This window comes from Sus scrofa, chromosome 15 (assembly GCF_000003025.6).
Source record: "Sus scrofa isolate TJ Tabasco breed Duroc chromosome 15, Sscrofa11.1, whole genome shotgun sequence".
NCBI classification, from domain to species: Eukaryota; Metazoa; Chordata; class Mammalia; order Artiodactyla; family Suidae; genus Sus; species Sus scrofa.
This window is the reverse complement of record NC_010457.5, coordinates 74569806-74589927: the sequence shown is the minus strand read 5'-3', so window position 1 is coordinate 74589927 and position 20122 is coordinate 74569806. Positions and strand designations below refer to the sequence as shown.

At 41.1% G+C, this 20122-nt stretch overlaps 1 protein-coding gene across 1 annotated transcript in view; it reads left to right on the top strand.

Moving 5' to 3' along the window:
- The window catches only part of STK39 (serine/threonine kinase 39), a 316833-nt gene that overhangs the window by 167924 nt on the left and 128787 nt on the right, over window positions 1-20122 (top strand). Inside the window, exons 11-12 of the mRNA XM_003133454.6 lie at window positions 15574-15696; window positions 15796-15825. Of these exons, the coding sequence (XP_003133502.3) occupies window positions 15574-15696; window positions 15796-15825 (153 nt within the window). The remainder of the gene's footprint in view (window positions 1-15573; window positions 15697-15795; window positions 15826-20122) is intronic.

The window sequence follows — 20122 nt, the reverse complement described above, 5'->3', positions numbered from 1 at the left end:
GGGACAGGACAGGTAAGTCTTGTTTGAATCCAGGGGTCAGTTCATCAAGGAAGGCTGCCAGTTCACCATTTAAATCACATTCTCAAATGTCATCCTCATAAGGTGTCCGGGTGATGTTTTGAGCCCCCTCTGTACCTACTGGTCTTATCCCTAAGTCAGTTTAGAACTAGGGAGAGGGAGAGGGGTAATATTTATTGGATTTTTTTAAATTACACAGCACAGTGAGAAAGCAGTCCTCTTCTTATCCCGGTCACTGAAATCCTTCTGGAAATGCTCCATGCATAATGCAGATCTATCTAGAAATGTGTATGTGAACCTCCTTTTTATGTTCAACAGTGATGAATGCTCAATTTTCTATGAGCTTCTTCCACTTCATGTAATTTTTTGTTTGTTTTGGGGTTTTTTTTTTGGTCTTTTTGTCTTTTGAGGCTGCACCTGTGGCATATGGAGGTTTCCAGGCTAGGGGTCCAATCGGAGCTATAGCCGCTGCCCTACACCACAGCCACAGCAATGCTGGATTCTTAACCCACTGAGCAAGGCCAGGGACTGAACCTGCATCCGCATGGATGCTAGTTGGGTTCATTAACCACTGAGCCATGACAGGAACTCTTTGTTTTTTGGGTTTTGGTTTGTTTGTTTGTTTGTTTTTGCTTTTTAAGGCTGCACCTGCAGCATATGGAAATTCCCAGGCTAGGGATCTAATCAGAGCTACAGCTGCAGGCCTACGCCATAGCCATAGCAATGTGGGATCCAAAAGGCATCTTCGACCTATACCACAGCCCACCACAACACCGGATCCTTAGCCCACTGAGCTAGGCCAGGGATCAAACGCAAGTCCTCATGGATACTAATTGGGTTTGTTACCACTGAGCCATGACAGGAACCCCATTTCTATATTTTGATGATCTGTTTGATATTTGCTGTTGGCTACATGATATTCCAAAATACAGATGCTATATTGATTTTAGAACCAGAAGGAATAAATGTGCCTCCATTTGAGTACCATACCCTAACAAACAGTGAGAAACTGTGAAGTTCTGCTGGTGGCCAACCAGGCTAGCAACTGCTTGCCATGCCTTTTTCTCTACATAGCAGTGGCGTATCACGTGTCTCAGGTGATGAGAGTTGGTCTTTGGTGATGGAGAGAACACTGGAAATCTTTGTAGGGACATGCTTTTCAGAGAACCTATTGCTGAAATTTAATCAAGAATTTTAAGCTGAATGTTAGCTAAAATGTACCTTTAGGGCAGTTAGTCGTAATTGTTAGGAAGGAACTTCTTGGTATTGACATCCATGTTATTCTGAAATGTTTGTATGAATGTGTGTATTTTTAAAAGGAGCTATCTTAGTGCAGCTGTAATAGTACAAGTATTTTCTGTATTATATTCTGTGCAAGAGTTGCTGAGTCTGGATGAGCTTCCCATTCTACCAAATTCAATGCATTTGGACATCTTTCATGGGTTGTTATTCCCTGAGCAGCTTTAGGTCTTGCCAGAATGTTTTCCAAGGTGCTGGCATTGCTTCTATAACTCAGACCTCACATGAATGATGTTTAATGGGTAACTTAACCCCTAATCTTTATGTTGGGTGTCTTTACAAGATAAGAACCAGTCGGAGTTCCCACGATGGTGCAGCAGAAACAAATCCGACTAGAAACCATGAAGTTGAGGGTTCGATCCCTGGCCTTGCTCAGTGGGTTAAGGATGTGGCATTGCTGCGAGCAGTGGTGTAGGTCGCAGACACGGCTAGGATCTGTTGTTGCTGTGGCTCTGGCATAGGCTGGCAGCTACAGCTCCGATTAGACCCCTAGCCTGGGAACCTCCATATGCTGCAGGACAAAAAGACAACAACAACAACAAAAAGATAAGAACCAGTCTACAGTATGTATTAAGTTATGCTAGTTCCTAGCATCTAGTTATTTTTCATTTTATTGTCCTTTCTGTTCAACTCTCTTCATATTTCATTTGGAGACATTAACATATTCTGTTACCAAACCCCATTTTTTAAAAGTATGATTGAAGTATAGTTGATTTACAATGTTGTGATAATTTCTGTGGGACAACAAAGTGATTCAATTATATGTGTATACACATCCATTCTTTTTGGGGTTCTTTTCCATATAAACCATCACAGACTGTTGGATGCTCTTGTTGGTGCTCTTTTGCTAGCTCATTTGCTTTTTTTGTTTGTTTGCTTATTTGTTTGTTTGTTTTTGCTTTTTAGGGCCATACCAGTGGCATATGGAGGTTCCCAGGCTATGAGCCTAATTGGAGCTACAGGTGTCAGCCTACACCACAGCCACAACAGCAATGCTGGATCTGAGCTTCATCTGCCGTCTACACCACAGCTCACAACAACACCGGATCCTTAACCCACTGAGCCTGGCCAGGGATCGAACCCACAACCTCATGGTATCCACTGCACCACAATGGGAGCTCTGCCTTTTGTTTTTCAATACCAGTAGTGAGGCTGCTGGTTTTAGTGTATCAGTCAGGCTTCAAGCAGTGAAACAAAGCCATTTGGAGATATATGAAGAGATGTATTGTAAGGAATTGGCTTACATAGTTATGGGGGTAGGCTAGGCAAGTCCGAAGTCCATAGAGACTGGCGATCAGGAAGGGCAGGTACGGCCAAAGCTGTTGTCCACAGGTGGAGTTCCTTCTTCAGGCCTTTCAACTGATTGAATCAGGCCCACGCAGATTATCAAAGATAATTTCCCTTGTTTAAAGTCAGTTCCATTCACCATTTTTACCAGGCCTTCACAGCAGCATCTAGATATGTGTTTGATGGAATAACTGTGGACAGTAGCATAGCCACATTGACACCTAAACCTCTGACCATCACAGTGGGTCTCATTGTTGGCTTGTTAGAATTCTTCTGGTTCCCATGGTCGGTTCTGTTGCCTGCCTGGAACTGTATGCAGTGGGCTGTGTGTACTTGGCTTTGTTCTCTTCTTTCTCATTTCCAAACCGCCTTCCCCTGCAATAAAGTGAACTTGGTGGCTTATTGCTATACCAGAGCATCTTCGGGTCTGCTCCACTGCCAAACATTTGTTTTCTCTTTTCTCGCTTTGGTTTTACATGACGTGTGGTTTCTCGTCTGTGTTATTTGTCTTAGCAGGACAGAACATTCCCATTGTTTGCTTTATTAGCTAATGTCACAGATCAGCTTGGCACCCATTCCAGCAGGAGCTTTTGCTCTAAAGACAGTAGTTGCAAAATTGGATGCTACTTTCTTGGCTTCTAGCTGTTGTCATTGTTCTTTGTCTTCCTAACTTGGGGAAATGCCATCTTGGAGGTTTGATAGGACTAGCACAGAATAAAAAATCTAATTGCTTACCCTTGTTTTGTGCCGCTTCTTCAGAAGAGTGCCCTTCCAGGTTCCAGAACAATCTCTTTCAAGGCATTACCCCTTCATGTTGGATTTCCAAAGTTGCAAAGTGCCATTATCATTATCTGAAGAGCAACATTTATCAAATTTAATTCTTTAATGTTAGAAAATGTTAAGGCATTATAAGGAAGTAGCTACAAGTGTGTCCTTCACTGAACTAGCCCAGTGTTTTGAATTGTTATTATTGAATTATAAGTCTTTGCTTCTCTAGATGTTTTTCTAATTGCCTACTGCACATTTTAATACTCTCATTCCTTTTCTGGTCCTTTTACAGTCTAGAAAAAGGGGATGTCAAATTTTAGCAGAACTAGATAAGCATTGACTCTCAAGAGGATTAAAAAAAGTTAATGCAAATCACTGGCAAAAAGGTCCAAGATTTCACTGTAACCACTTATCTAGAATTGATAGAAATGGACTTTTTTCTTCTTGGTATTTTAATGAGTAATAACATCGTCAGAAGGAAAAAAAAATGTAAGTATATATTAAAATATAGTGTTTCAGATGCCCTGAAAATCCAGTCAGAAAACTCTGATGAAGAAGCTTAGTAGAGCCTATTAACCATCATGGGAAGAGGTATCAAATGCGACCTACTAGTTTTTAAAGAATTACTAACTATACAAAAATGGAAATGAAGTGCAATAAATAGCCTCATCACCACCCTTATTCTGATTATCTGTTGCTGTGTAATGAATCATCCTAAATTTAGCAGCTTCAGACAATACCAGTCATTTTGATAAACTGCTATGGGTTAGGGGCTAGGGGAAGCCTTGGCAGGCTGGTTTCTGGTCTCATACAGCTGCAGTCAGATGGTCAGGCCTTTTCTTCGTGGGGCCTCGTCAAGGCTGCCTGGCAGCCTGGAGGCCTCAGGGCAGTTGGTCTGCTTATACAGTGGCTGCAGGCATCCAGTGAGCAAGGTGGAAATCACATCACCTTTTCTGACCTGGCCTTGGAAGCCACACTGTATGGTTTCTTGGTTCTAGGCAAGGCGCAAACCCACCTGGGTTTAAGGAGAGGACACTGGTTGCCATCTCTTGATGGCATAGGGCAGGAAATACTGTTATGGGTATCTTTGGGAAAACGACTGGCCATGATCTACCCTCTGACCACAATAAATTCACATCTCTCCCACATGCAAAATATATGGCTGCTATTCCAAGGCCCTCCAAAAGTCTCATGCCAATATGGTTTCAGGCTCAGGCTCAGCCTCAGTCAAGGGCCTTGCCATCTAATCATCTGCCTGACACATATCTATAACACAGCAAGAGGACAAGCTTCTTAAAGGCCTACTCCAAAGGGTGAAAACGAGTTGTGGAACTGGGCTATTTGCTTTCCTGTTCCGCTTTTCTCTGTAGCTCTGGGTTCTACTTTTTAAGTGACCCTTCCTTTTCCATAAGAAAGAGCCAGCATCTGCTCCTGAGTAGCCTTCTCTGATTGCTTCCTGCCCATAAAAGTCTGGGGATCCAGATGCTCTTTTCATCTTTTCCTCTCCCTCTTTTAGTCTAACCTGGCAGTAGTACAAATATCTAAAATACTTTTGAGTTTTCCATGAATCTTGTTGGGTTCATGCCATTAGACCAGAGCTATGACCTTAAGATGCTTTGTCTACCTCAGGCTCCAGGTGACACTGCTGAGCGACAGAGCCTTTAAGATTTTCAGAAGCCTTATTATTATTATTATTATTATTATTTTTGCCATTTCTTGGGCTGCTCCCGCGGCACATGGATGTTCCCAGGCTAGGAGTCTAATTGGAGCTGTAGCCGCCAGCCTATGCCAGAGCCACAGCAACGTGGGATCTGAGACACGTCTGCAACCTACACCACAGCTCACGGCAATGCTGGATCCTTAACCCACTGAGCAAGGTTGGGAATTGAACCCGAGTCCTCATGGATATTAGTCAGGTTGTTTACCACTGAGCCACGATGGCAACTCCCAAGAATTTTATTTTAAGCCGACATTCGCGTGCTAACATTAAAAAGAATCCATTTGCAGCACCATGGATGGAACTAGAGACTCATACTAAGTGAAGTAAGTCAGAAAGAGAAAGACAGATACCATATGATATCACTTATGTCTGAAATCTAATATATGGCACAAATGAACCTTTCCACAGAAAAGAAAGTCATGGACTTGGAGAATAGACTCGTGGTTGCCAAGGCGGGGGGAGAAGGGAGTGGGATGGATTGAGAGTTTGGGGTTGATAGATGCAAACTACTGCCTTTGGAATGGATAAGCAATGAGATCCTGCTCTGCGATCATAGCACTCGGAACTATGCCTAGTCACTTACAATGAAGCATTGATAATGTGCGAAACAAGAATGTATACATGTTATGTGTGACTGGGTCACCTTGCTATACAGTAGAAAATTGAGAGAACACTGTAAACCAGCTATAAGGGAAAAAATAAAAACCATTATAAAATTTTTAAAAAATCAAAAAAAAAAAAAAAAAGAGAGAATCAAGAGCATCCACTTCAGGAAGAATCAGAAGCTCTGGCAGCACTGTGGCTGCAGTCAGCTCATGCTGGACACTCTCTTTAGGGGGGCAGGTCCTGTCCAGACCACCCAGGTCCTCACTGTGGTTGCTTTCCATCCTACCTGGCTCCTGCAGGCCTTTGAATTGGTCATTCTTACTGTACAAGTTCTTCACATTTATTCCTAGCTATTTCCTTAAACCCAACCCCTGGACCAGCCCCAGTGCCTCGTGACACAGCAGAACTTGATAAGTTCTAACCTTCCTATTGAGTGGAACAACTTCTCTACTTCTTCTGCCTGGTGAGCTCGATGGATGGTCGTTCTCTCCTCTGAAGTCTCATAGTATTTGTATTTTTGTCATAGCATTCACATTTTATTTTATTTAAAATTTCTTTTTTCCTTTTTAGGGCCACACCTGTGGCATATGGAAGTTCTCAGGCTAGAGGATGAATCAGAGCTGCAGCTGCTGGCCTACACCACAGCCACAGCAATGTGGGATCTGAGCTGCACCTGTGACCTGCACCGTAGCTTGGGGCAATGGGGGATCTTTAACCCACTGAGTGAGGCCAGGGATTGAACCCAAATCCTCATGGAGACTACACTGGGTTCTTAACCTGCTGAGCCACAACGGGAACTCCAGCATTCACATTTTATTGAAATTATTTGCTTGAATGTCTGTCCACCTCTCTGGATTGTGAACTAGTCCAAGATGTGGGCTTTTATTTGTCTTTTGTCCAGAACTTGTTACCAAGGTAGGTATTAAATAAGACTTTGTTGACCTAATGAATAAATGTGTGATACTTTAACAAGGTTGAAGCTAGCTCTCTGCCCTAAAGGAGTATGCTGTTCAGTATGTCATCTGTTTAAATGCAACACAGAGTAGGATGATACAAAGGTGCAGGCAAAATACCAATGGGGAGAACTGGCAGAAGCCTCTTGGATTAGAAGAAAAGAGATAAGTAGAGAGAGAATGAGAAAGCCAGATCAGGCCATGATATGTATATACTACATATTTTAAAGGGTAGAGTTGTGAAAGTGAATATTTTATGCAAAACTGGATTGTGGGCATCTGATGGGATATGATGGCTAATAAGTCTTGAAAAAGTAATTTGGAGTGAGAATATGGAAAGACTGGAATGTTAAAGACTCTGAACTCATTCTCTAGGTAGTAGTGAACTTAGGCAGTAGTGAACTCCTGTCGGTTTGTTTTATTTTGATTTATTAATTTTTTTGAGAAACTGCTTATCTGTGACTAAGTGGCAGTATGAAGGATAAAATAGGCAAGAGTTTAGAGGCCAGAAGATTGATTAGCAGTTTTTTTTAATAGGAGAGACAAGAGATCAGTGTTGAAGGGGACCTGATCTAGCACAGTGGCAGCTGAGGAAGTAAAATTTGCAGAATACAGTTTGTGATAGATTTGGGTTGTGAGAAAGATGAAGTATATTCTTGCTAATAGCACCTGTCATGTCCTGAATGTTTATTGATATACCAGGCATCATGTTAGGAACTTTATATGACTGTGCCCTTTTGCCAAAATGACAGGGCTGAGGGAGTTTTGGAGTTTTTTTTTTTAACCCAAAATGGAGTTTTATTTTCAATGCTTTGTAGATGAACCAATTTATAGGAAATATGTGCGTTGTTACCCAGTGAATACTTAATGCAGAAAATCTACATGCATACATATGTACATAATATGTACAGTAGAAATAATACATTTATGTATATGTATCTTTTTCTTCTGGGAGTAGAAGGTACAGACAGAAATTTCATGTAGACTAGTTCCCATCTTTCACATTTTTCTTCTACTAAATATGCTATCAAATAATCAAGGTTCCAAGTCGTTATACAAAATGAGTAATTTTTCAATGACATTTATGGTTACCATTGATCTATTGTCCTATTAGTATTTATGGACAGTTTGAGAACCTAATTTCGTGCCTTCACTGGAAAGATCTATATTTCCATTTTGCAGAAAAATTATCAGGTATAAAATTTTTGATTCTGTTTATAGAATTTATCACACATTCCTAATTATAAGGGAAGCTTGAAAATAATATGATATTTTATTTTCCAATTCTAAAGATTAGAAATTTTTTTTCTAGTCAGTTGAGCGTATGAAACCTTCAGGGTCACAGATGAAATAAGAAAATATCTAATAATTTATTAGCATAATTATATGTAGCTATGCTCTATAACTTACTTTACAAAACATTTTTATTTAGAAATATACCATTTGTTTTCCTTTCTTTGTGTATCAAGCAATATTATTTAGGCTCTAACTTGCAGTATTGGCAGCAATCATCATAAAGCCAGTTGTCGTGTCACCTAACACAGGTTTTCAGAGGCCAGTTCATCTGCATTTAAACATATATTAGCTCTGTGTTTCCTCCTAGTGCTTTCATAACAAATGTTATTGAAAGCCGTGTATCAGTTTGATTAAGATATTAAGATCATTTTCTCCCCCAGTACTTGTAGTGGTATGCATTTGGCACATTGAAATCAACTAGTGTATTGCTTTTAAATGTGAAATTTGAGAGACTTGTAAAATAAAATCGAGATAATTTGCTTTTGTAGAGTAGTCATTTCCAGGAATAACTACTAAATTCATGTTAAATGTCATCAAGTTTTATAATGTTCCCATGAGCTGAGTCTTATGGTCAGCGGTGTGCTGGTAAAAGTTGAGAACTGCTGCTTAGGTAGTAAGGGGGAGCCCAAATCCTAATTTGTACTGTTTCCCAGTTTCCGTTGTGTATGCCTACTCTAGCCAATTAAGCGACCTGTGTGATGTCAGCTGTCTTGTGAACTTTCTGAAATGTTAGCACACCAGCCACGTCCACCCGGGAGGGGTTAACTAAGACAGGTGGTGCCAAGAAGTGTCAGGGTGAGGCTGTGGTGGAACGTTAAGCAATAGGCTGGAGGTGACGAGCTGGAACTTGATCAGATGTTCATATTCAACAGGGCATTTGGAAGACAAGACTAAGAATGAAGTGTCCAGGGCATTGGCTTCTGTGAGAGAAAAGAACCTGGAGAGTGTGTGTTCACATAGGGAGACAGTGTCTAGTGAGCTAAGAGCAAGTAGTGGACTCAGAGCAACTGTGTTTGTGCTAAAGACCAAGAATAAGGAACAGGAAGAGAGAAGGAAAAGAGAGAAAGAAGGAGGAGGGTTAGGAACACCGGTTTGGAGAGAAGGTAAACTAAAGAAGAATGGGTTTCAGCTGTGTATGTCTACAGGCTAACATCATGGCAACTGAGAGAACATTGAATTACACAATTGCGAAGTCATTAAATCTTGGAGTGAGAGAACACACAGCTTTGGTGGCCTAAGGGGGGCAGATAACATTGTGTATGAGAGTAAAGACTGAAGATGGACTGAGAAAGTCAGAGCAGCCATTGGAGATGATCTTTAGAAAAATGTTGACCGAGGAAAGAAGGGTGATCCTTAAGGAAGCAACAGAAACTGAACCCTCCCCCAATTTGGCCAGGAAAAGAAGTGTAGGAGAGACTTAAATGCATGCGCTTCTGATGGATGTAGAGGAGCCAGGGCTGGCTGGCTGTGTCTGGAAGGGGGTGAATGAGCATGATAGGAGGCATTGGTCTTCTAAAGGAGAAGGAATACATTTTCCTTACATGTTGGAAGGAAAGAAGCCTCAGGAGGTGAGGGTCTGAAGGCATTTATCAGCAATAGAAGGCTTGGAGTGTAAATTGGATGGACTTGGTCCTCTCAGGGTCATAGGTGAAGTTCTTGGGAGCGAGTGGGGCAGGACGAGGTGCAGCGTCCAGGGAGCACATTAGCGGGGGGCAGCCCTGGAGGTTGGGGTCAGACCCCTAGCCCTGTCACTCCCAGCTGTGTGAGCTTGAGCCAGTTGTTTACATCACTTCCCTGCGCCTCAGTTTTCCCTCTGAAAAACAGGAGAATAAAATGATTCCGAGCTCCCAGGGCTACTGTGAGAGTTAGATTAATTCATATGTTTCGAGTGCTCAGGTGTAGTAAGGATTGTTACCTGTGTAATACGCTGGAATCACAGGCTTCGGAGAGGGGATGGACCAAATGAGCTGGCACCGTACTTCTCAAACCTGCGTGTGAGGGTACGAATCACCAGGGATCTTGTTAGAAGCTGATCTTGCTGATCTAGTGGGGGTAGAGCATTTCTAACAAGCTCCAAGTGATGCTGTTGCTGCTCGTCCAGGAACCACACTTTGAGGGGCAGGATTGTAACAGGACTGATGCCCCAGCTAGGAGTGGCCAGTGATCACCTGTGACAGCACCAGGTGGCATGACTCCTCTCTCTTCAGGCTGAGCCCAGGGCTTTCCTCCAGGTGTGAGTTGGCCAGGAGTGGGCACGAAGGTGGGAGTGCTAATAAGAGCAGCATCAAGAGTGTCACCTGTGGGCGCTAGGCCTTATATGACCCAGGGGAAGCCGGGAGGTGCTGATGGAAGAAGCAGGAGCGGCTCGAGGACCCAAGAGCATGGTGAGGCCAGGAAGATGTGGGTGAAGGTGCCAGAGAGCTGGTGGGGACAGAAGGCGATGTCAGAGGATAAGCTATGGGGACAGTAAAATAGTTATTGCTGAAAACTTAGTCTGATTTCATTTTTTAATTGTTGATGATTTAGAGGGCTTTTTCTTGGCTTGCCTGTGCCCCAAGAACATTGTCAACAGCAATTGATTAGAAGCACTTTTCCTACTTCTGGTCGGTAGAACTCCTGGTAAGAGTTACTGGGTCTAGCTTTCTGTGGTGTCAGGATGTCCTTGGCAGGCCGACGAGAGATGGGTGGGCTTCCCAGTCACTTGGGTTCAGGCTGAGTGAACCTTTTGTCTGAGGGAGGGCATGGGGATTGAGGTGCAGGTTTCTCAGGGACCGAAAAACCTTCCAAGGAGATCCCAAAATCCTTCTCCAGGGAGAGAGTCATGAAGCCGTGGAAGGAGCTGGCAGGTGGGGCACACAGGATTGAGACAGCTTCTACGAAACTGTGGTCAATATTTCTTTGGGCCATATCTATCCTTTGTTCAGCAGTGTGACGGAGAAACACACTTCCATTTCTAACCATTTAATCCCCTGTTTGGCAAGTGCTACCGTTGGCTCTCTGGTACTTAGCCTTCTTATTCTGATGTCTGGGGCCTGGAGGCAACCAGAGATGTTATATGGAGATCCTGGATCCTGACATTTAGAGAAAGCTGCTGGTCAGGGGGGCAGCCCTGGGAAAATGGGTCAGACCACTCCGGGGACTGTGTCCCCATGGCAGCTCCGTGCTAGCTCTGCCTCTGACTTCTCACCCCAGGGCACAAGAACTGGCCAGGGAACCACTCTGTTGTGTCTATCTGACGAGCCTGACTCCTATTTTGGTGGGGCTCAGAACTTCATTTCTTTAATGGATTTTCATAAAAAAGCTGTTTCGAGGAAGGGAAGATCATATTACTCTCCTTTTTCAAGATATGGTACAAATAAAACTGCTCAATTGTATTTTATTCCCAGTTCTGGGGATAAATGTTATTGCATGTAAAACTTTGTCTAACCTCACTATTGCCAGCTCTGACCTGAGGAATTTGTGGGCATATGAGAACCTCTAGCTACCGAGGTACTTAAATTGAGCTCATTTCTCTGAGAAACATTGGGTTATCTTTTTAAACCCCTGACAGAGGGAAAAAAAAAATCTTACTCAACTGCCTCTTGGCTTTACTAATGGAGTAAACCATTTAATAGAATCAGAGCGATGAAACAGGAATGCAGTCAGAGTTCTGATCAGGGTAAGTAACTTCCCATCTAGTCATTGTAGGGATCAGGGGCGGGGCTAGGGAAGTCAAGGCTTTTACATGTCTTTTTTTTATTTTTTATTTTTTTTTTTTTGTCTTTTAACCATTCCTAGGGCCACTCTCACGGCATATGGAGGTTCCCAGGCAAGGGGTCGAGTCGGAGCCATAGCCGCCAGCCTATGCCACAGTCACAGCAAAGCTGGCTCCGAGCCTTGTCTGCAACCTCATGGCAAGCCAGATCCTTAACCCACTGAGCAAGGGCAGGGACCGAACCCGCAACCTCATGGTTCCTAATCGGATTTGTTAACCACTGAGCCATGACGGGAACTCCTTACATGTCTTTTTTTAAAGTGTCTTTTTTTTTTGTAGATTATTCTTCACTTCTTAAATTAAAAAAAACCTATTTGTTTAACCTATGTGAAACTTAGCTGCCCTGACTCTAAGAGCTAAGTTTCCTGTTAATCCCTACAAACTCCCCACAGTGATGTCACTTTGTAAAATTGCTCTCTGATCTCTTCTGTAGAGGTCAGTGTCACATAAATATACTATGAAACCTGGATTTCAAATAATGATGCTGTTTATTATTGGCTCTGATAAGCTGAGAGAATATTCTTAAGTAAATTTGTAGGATTTTTAAAAATTTTATTGGCATGTAATGACTTACAGTGTATTTGCTTTAGGTGTACAACACAGTAAATCAGTTATGCATATAGATATATCCATTCTTTTTTCCCATTTGGTTATTACAGACTATTGAGTATATTTTCCTGGGCTATACAGTAGGTCCTTGTTGTTTATATGTTTTATATACATTAGTGTGTGTATGTTCTTCCCATCCTCCTAATTTATTCCCTGTCCCAACCATGGCTTCCCCTGTGGTAGCCACAAGTTTGATTTTTTTTTTTTTAAATCTGTGAGTTTGTTTCTGTTTTGTAAATAAATTCTTTTGTGTCATTTCACTAGATTCCACATATAAGTGGTATATGATACTTGTCTTTCTCTGTTTGGCTTACTTCACTTAGTATAACAATCTCTAGTTCCATCCACGTTGCTTCATATGGCATTATTTTGTTCTTTTTTAAGGCTGAGTAATATTCCATTGTATGTAGTCTTATTCTTGCTATGCTTATACCAGTATTTTATACGACATAGGATTTTTAAAAAATATCCTTTGTCCTAATTTCTATGTTTATCAACAGATATTTATTCTTTAAAGACCCATCCTACACATTCTTTCAATGTCTGAGGCTATCATCCTAGACATTTTGCTTTATCTTTCTCTCTTCCAGCATATAAAACTAAGAGGAAGGAGACAGGATTCTGAAATAAAATAGAAATAGAAGATGACATTTTATTGTCTGTAGTTGGATCACAGTTGTAGAAACAAAACCGAAGAGATTTTGTAAATATAGAGCGAGAGGAAAAAGAGCATATAAACTAAATGTTAGGGTGTGAAGTGGCACTATCTCTATTTTCAGAAAGAGATTTCCGTAGTGTTGTTGTTGTTGTTGTTGTTGTTGTTTTTGGTGTCTTTTCTAGGGCTGCACCTGCGGCATGTGGAGGTTCCCAGGCTAGGGGTCTAATTGGAGCTGTAGCCGACGGCTTACACCACAGCCACAACAACGTAGAACCCGAGCTGTGTCTGCGACCTACACCACAGCTAACGGCAACGCCAGATCCTCAACTGAGCAAGGCCAGGGATAGAACCCGCAACCTCCTGGTTCCTAGTCTGATTCCTTAACCACTGAGCCACGATGGGAACTCCCTGTGGTGTGATTTTTGAATGCATAATTGTTAAAATACTAGATCAACAGCTATGCTGGGGTTTTGCAGTTTGAATAAAAGTAGAGTTTTGTTCTGTTTATGATGCATGATTTTACTTGTCTTCTCATTTCTTTGTTAATAGTGTGCTTTGTAGTAGACGTGGCTTTAAATGCTTTCTTTTAATGTAGCCATTAACAGATTTTCCTCTGTGTTGCTCTCCTCATGATTAGTGTTGCTAAGAAAATAATTAATTTTATTGTATACGTCAACAGAAAATTTTCTCTTACTTTATCCATTTCTTTGTAGCTTTAAAATGAGCAATCTGTTCTAAAAATCCTGAAGTGCATTTCAGCATTTTTCTATGGTACTTTGCCAGTATCTACAAGCATCATTAAAATCACTATCATTAAATAGGTCTTTCCAATGACTCAAAATGCAAGTGGAAGAAATATCTTATGCCGAGCACAAAAGGGGTTTACTAAGTGCTAAGTGTTTAAAAGGGGAATTAGTTAAAAAATGTTCTTTAAAGTGGAAAAAGAAGCTTTTTTTTCCCCCCCAAAAATGAAGCACAACTCTTGGCCAATATGAATAAAAACTTTTCGCTTGCTTTTTTTTCCACTTTGTGTGTTGGAGCTCAAGCCAGGCTTACTTGTACAGGTTCCACGTGGTAATGCCTTCAAATCGAACCCAGCCCCAGACCTGCACTGCATATGGCTTCACCTTGACCCTACAAGAATAAATGCTGACTTTACATCTAAATTCTGTGGTATTTCCCTTGGGACTCATGAACTTACCTCAGCATAACTGAATGGCTTCTATTGTGGAAAATAGTATTTCTTTACATCATAGTCTTCCAAAGTCTTCACAGAACATTTTCTAGACAGCTACCTTTTCAGTTTTCCTTCAATGGCATAGGAAGACTCGAATTTGAATGAGAGTCTGAAGGCTTTTTTCTCACCTTCCTTTTGTTTTTATACTTGTGTGGGCCTTTGTTGTCCCATCTGAAAAATGAGTGAACTTGACCAGACAGATTTTAAGCCCCCTTTACTCTTGGGGTTTCTCAGTCAGTGGACCACTGGCTGTTGCATTCACATCATCTTCACCTGCTACATTGCCGTGTTTAATCATTTCTCAGTTCTTTTTTTGTCATTTGTCTTTTTAGGGCCGCACCCTTGGCATATGGATGTTGTCAGGCTAGGGGCTGAATCAGAGCTGTAGCTGCTGGCCTGCACCACAGCCACAGCAATGCCAGATCTGAACTGCTCCTGCAGCCTACACCACAGCTCATGGCAATGCAGGATCCTTAACCCACTGAGCAAGGCCAGGGATCAAACCCACATCTTCATGTTCGTTAACCACTAAGCCACAACGGGAACTCAGTCCATTTTTTTAGGGAAATTACTGGTCAGAGGCTCATTATTCTCAGTCATCCTATCTGTTTAAAAATTTTGCCTTTTCAATCCCATGGACACTTGGAAAGCCTACCCTAGTTCAAAAAATTTTTTAAATAATTGCAGAGGATTGTTGTAATTTGTTTGGATCATCTGGCATGGCTGCTGATTATCTTGCTGTGTTCCTAGCAATCTTGCGAAGCTCAAAAGTACTCTAAGGTGTGTTAAGAATAGTCTCGATGTTGTTTTGTTTTGCTCAAGTACGTTGAGCAGAATCCTGGGAAAACAATTGTGATGTTAGGTTCTGAAAAAGAGCAAGGTGGCAACGGAGGGTACTTGTTTTTTGGGTTAAATTTTAGCTGGCTGATGCTCTAGTCTGGTATGCTTCTTAGGCAGCCCGAGTGCTCTGCCTTCCTGCAGTCAGCAGTCTGCTGCTTGCATGCATTTCCTTAAGCGCTTTTGAAACCTCCCATGTGGCCTTTGGTGTGTAGTGATGAACAAAGTGTTAACTGAAGCCAGAGTGAAAAAGGGGGCTTGATCCTTCATGGCTGACATGTGCGGTATTCTCCTAAAATATTTCATTCTATAGGAGTATAGTGGTACATTTCAAGAACACATTATCTTTGGAAGGAGGATGAGTGTGGGAGTCTGGAGGCTATGTGGTCTTTTGAGGGTATTACGTGCTGGGTATCACAACCACTCAGGTTATCTTCAGAGTGGTAAATGCTGTGTAACCCAAGTAGCAGCACCTACGAACACTAGTCACATTCGATTGGTGAAGAATTGGGTGGTTTTGTTTTGCTTCAGGTAAGAAGAGTTCCAGGGTCAAGCGGTCACCTTCATAAAACCGAAGACGGTGACTGGGAGTGGAGTGACGACGAGATGGATGAAAAAAGTGAAGAAGGGAAAGCAGCTTTTTCTCAAGAAAAGGTCAGTGACATTGATGATGATTGCCTAACCTGTGTAAGTTTTGTTTTGGTGTCTTTTGGGGTGTGTGTGTGTTTTAACACGTGTCTAATTGTTTTTCAGTCACGAAGAGTAAAAGAAGAAAACCCAGAGGTGAGTGGTGGTTATTTTTTTATTCCCCACTGCTCCCCTCCCCCACCCCCATCAGTATCAGAGGCTGATCCCTTTGGGGGAGAAGCTTCAAAATTGTGTTCTCCTGGTGTAGAAAAAAAAAGAAATGGCTCATAGACTTTGCAGACCTTGCTGCTCTCTGATTCACTTTGGAGCAGTGTATATTGAGGCAGATTCAGATTCCTTTTACTCTCTGAGCCTCAGTCCTCTCCTCTACAAATGGGAGTGATTGCAGTACTTACTAAGTTGCTGTGAGGATTGATACAGGCATATACACAAAGCTACTCATTGAGTTCTTGCACAAATTACTCACTTAATCTTAACTCTTAGTGTTACTGTCACTTAGAAAACATAACAGACATACAAAAATTCCTTCTAGATTTTTAGTTTACTGTGAAGCAAGGTATTAAAAGTGCTAGGTTGGATCTGTCGGTCTTGATTTTTACATCATCTGGGTAACTTAGTAGGCAAGGAGCCTTCTTTCATCAGCTTCCATTTGAGAACTGGTTGTCTTCTGATTAACTTTATTTCCTCCATTGGTTAATTATCCTAATGACTAATGATGACTATAGTTCAGAGGACTCGCTAATTCTCCTGGAGGAAGTTTGAGCATATCTAAATAGCTCCAAATATTTTACAGACCTAGTAATTAATGCGTACCTTGATAAATTCTCATTTCTCATTTCATTCTTAAGAAAGCAGAAGACTTTGGGCAACAAATGATGACCACCCCAACTATTCTTTCAGTTCAAAGACATTTCCTTACAATTAAATGGAGTAAATATTATCATTCTGCTTTAAGTGGCAATAACCAGCTGGACCATCTAAGAAGAAAACAGAGCCACAAGCCACTCCTTCCCCGTCATGCCTCCCTTTGCTCCCTTCTCTTTTTGTCCTCATGCCTCATTGATAGGCCTTTCCTAGGGACTTTTCAGCCCGCCTGTCTCCTATTGGTAACTCTCCTTCAGATCCTGTTTCCTCCTATATTTATCATATGAATTAATCTTTCCATTTAATACATAAAATGTAAGCTTTGCTTGAGGAAGTTACAAGGATGGTGATGAGCTCCACAGTAGGACACATTGGCTACAGACATTTCCTGCTGGGTTTTTAGAATGATCTTAACCTGCTATGAGCTCTGCCTTCTGTTGGCCACCTTTCTTGCTTTATCTAGAGTGATGTGCAGAGCAAAGTTTTTCATCTACTACCCCTTTAAATTTTTTTTTATTATTTAATCCCCCCTTTTGTAATTGACTTTTTAGTTGATTTACAATGTTTTGTTAGTTTCTGGTGTACAGCAGAGTGATTCAGTTATATATACATATACATTTTTTTTTTCAGATTCTTTTCCCTTAAAGATTATCACAAAATAGTGCATACAGTTTACCTGGACAATACATTAGGTCCTTGTTGATTATCTATTTTATACATAATAATGTGTATTATGTTAGTCCAAAACTCCTAATTTATCCCTCTCCACTTTCTGCTTTGGTAACCAGAAGTTTGTTTTCTGTATCTGTGGGTCTATTTCTGTTGTATATATAAGTTCATTGGTATCATATTTTTAAATTCCACATATAAGCGATATCATATTGATAGTGTCTTTGTCTGGCTTACATAGTATGATAATATGCAATTATCCTAAAAATGGCATTATTTCATTCTTTTTTATGGCTGCATAATATTCTGTTATATAAATAGACTACTTTGTCTGTTCATCTGTTAATGGGCATTTAAGTTGCTTCCATATCTTGGTTATTGTAAACAGTGTTGCCGTGAACACTGGAGTACCTGTGTCTTTTTTTTGTCTTTTTTTTGTTGTTGTTGTTGTTGTTGTTGTTGTTGTTGCTATTTCTTGGGCTGCTCCCGCGGCATATGGAAGTTCCCAGGCTAGGGGTTGAATCGGAGCTGTAGCCACCGGCCTACGCCAGGGCCACAGCAACTCGGGATCCGAGCCGCGTCTGCAACCTACACCACAGCTCACGGCAACGCCGGATCATTAACCCACTGAGCAAGGGCAGGGACCGAACCCGCAACCTCATGGTTCCTAGTCGGATTCGTTAACCACTGCGCCACGACGGGAACTCCACCTGTGTCTTTTTGAATTATGGTTTTCTTTGGATGGATGCCCCAGAGTGGGATGGTAGGATTGTATAGTAGCTCAATTTCCAGTTTTTTAGGGACTGTCATATTGTTCTCCAATTGGCTGTACCAATTTCTAAGAGTGTCTCTAGCTAATTGTGTCTTAGAAACTGAACTAAGTAACATGATTCAAGCAGCATCATTGACTCAGAACTCACTTTTTATTAGTTCAGTACAGGACGTCTTCATTGGGTGATCATCACTGGAATCCTGCTTTGCTATACAGATGGGCATAGGTCTTCCCTTCCTTAGGGTTTCCTAAGTTTACTTTGAGAATATCTTACTATGTGCTTATGCAAATGGCTCAGACCTATTAATTAGATAGTAGCATATCTTTTTGGCAAACATATTTTCCTTATATACAGGAGCTAGTAGCTAGTACATGACATGATGTCAGTTGGTCATCAGGCATCCCTGTCAGCATTTTTCAGTAGGATTTGAAAAGCTTAGACACTTCACTGTATCTGGACTCCTTAGATTTCCCAGTGGCATATATCTTTTCCCGTACTGGTTTATAATTAAGGAAGCACATGGAGAGGCTTCTTGTTTCTGAGAAAGGATACATGAATTTGAATGGAAACACTCCCAGCTAACTGTAAGAATCACCAGCCCCACTTGGTATTACACAGCTTCTGAGGCCAACTTTTTTCTTTTTGTTTTTTCAAGGCTGCCATTTCAGCATTTTGAGCTCTGTTCAGAGTCCTCCCAGTGATGGTTTCAGTGTCCTTTCAATGTTTGGTTAAAGTAGCCCCCTGATTTGTCAACTACCCCAAATTACTTTTTGTAAGCAAAGAAAAAACTATTTTTTTTATTTAATATAAGGGGAATTAAAATTGGGTATGTAAATATTCAAAATATATATATTTGTATGTATATATGAGTGTGTGTGAGTGTATATATATATGTGTGTGTATATATATGTGTGTGTGTGTGTGTGTGTATATATATATATGCCTATTATGTACACTGTTTTAGTAAGCGTTGGAGATACATTAGCGAGAAAAACAATAAAATCCCTGTCCTCATGGTGCTTCCATTCCAATGGGAGCAGATAAATGATATTCAGTAGCCTTTATTACTTAAGGAAGTTATATGGTTTGTTACAATGGAATAGGAGTAAGGAAAAAAAAGCAGAATAGGGTAGATAGAGGGTGCGGCAGTCTGGTAGGGGTTTATAACGTGGGTTGGTCTGGATAGGCCTTATTTAGAGGGACATAGTAAAGACTTGTAAAAGATATGAGAGAATTAAATAGAAATCATCTGAAGGACTACTTTTACCTCTGTGACGGTTTCCTCTTTCCAGAGGTTATCAGTTTGCAGTGTTTTCTTTTTCTTTTTTCTTTTTTGTCTTTTGTCTTTTTAGGGCCACTCCCGCGGCATATGGAAGTTCCCAGGCTAGGTGTTTATTTGGAGCTGTAGCCTCCAGCCTACAGCACAGGCACAGCAACGCCAGATCTGAGCCATGTCTGCAACCTACACCACAGCTCACAGCAACACCGGATCCTTAACCCACTGAGCAAGGCCAGGGATCAAACCTGCAACCTCATGGTTCCTAGTCAGATTCATTTCCGCTGTACCACGACAGGAACTCCAGTTTGCAGTGTTTTCTTCCAGACATTTTCCTCTCATTCACATACAGATATATCTGTAAAGAAATCTAGCATATCATTTAATAAAAACTGGGATTATAAAAATTTTTTTTATAAAAAATTTTTTTATAATTTTTTTATAATTTTTTATAACAATTTTTTTGCATCTTAGAAATTTTTCCACATTAGTTGCCGTAGATCTGCCTCTTTAATTGCTGAGTAGTATTACCTATCAAAATGGTTTATTTAACTATTTCCCTTGCTACTACAAACTATTCCATTAACATTGTTTTGCATATACATTTTGAGTGGCACATATGCAAATCGAGTATAGGTACCTAGAATTGGGATTGTCTGACAGAATCTGCTGGCTTTGAATTTTTATAGCTGCTTTCAAAAGTTGTATCATGTTAAATATTTTACCATTTTATTTGACAATTGTACCTCGGTAAAGCCGGGGTGGGGGAGCTGTACCAGTGTATACAGCCTCAAACAATGAACCTTATACTTTTAAACATCTTTGAGAAGGAAAATGCTTATCTGTGCCA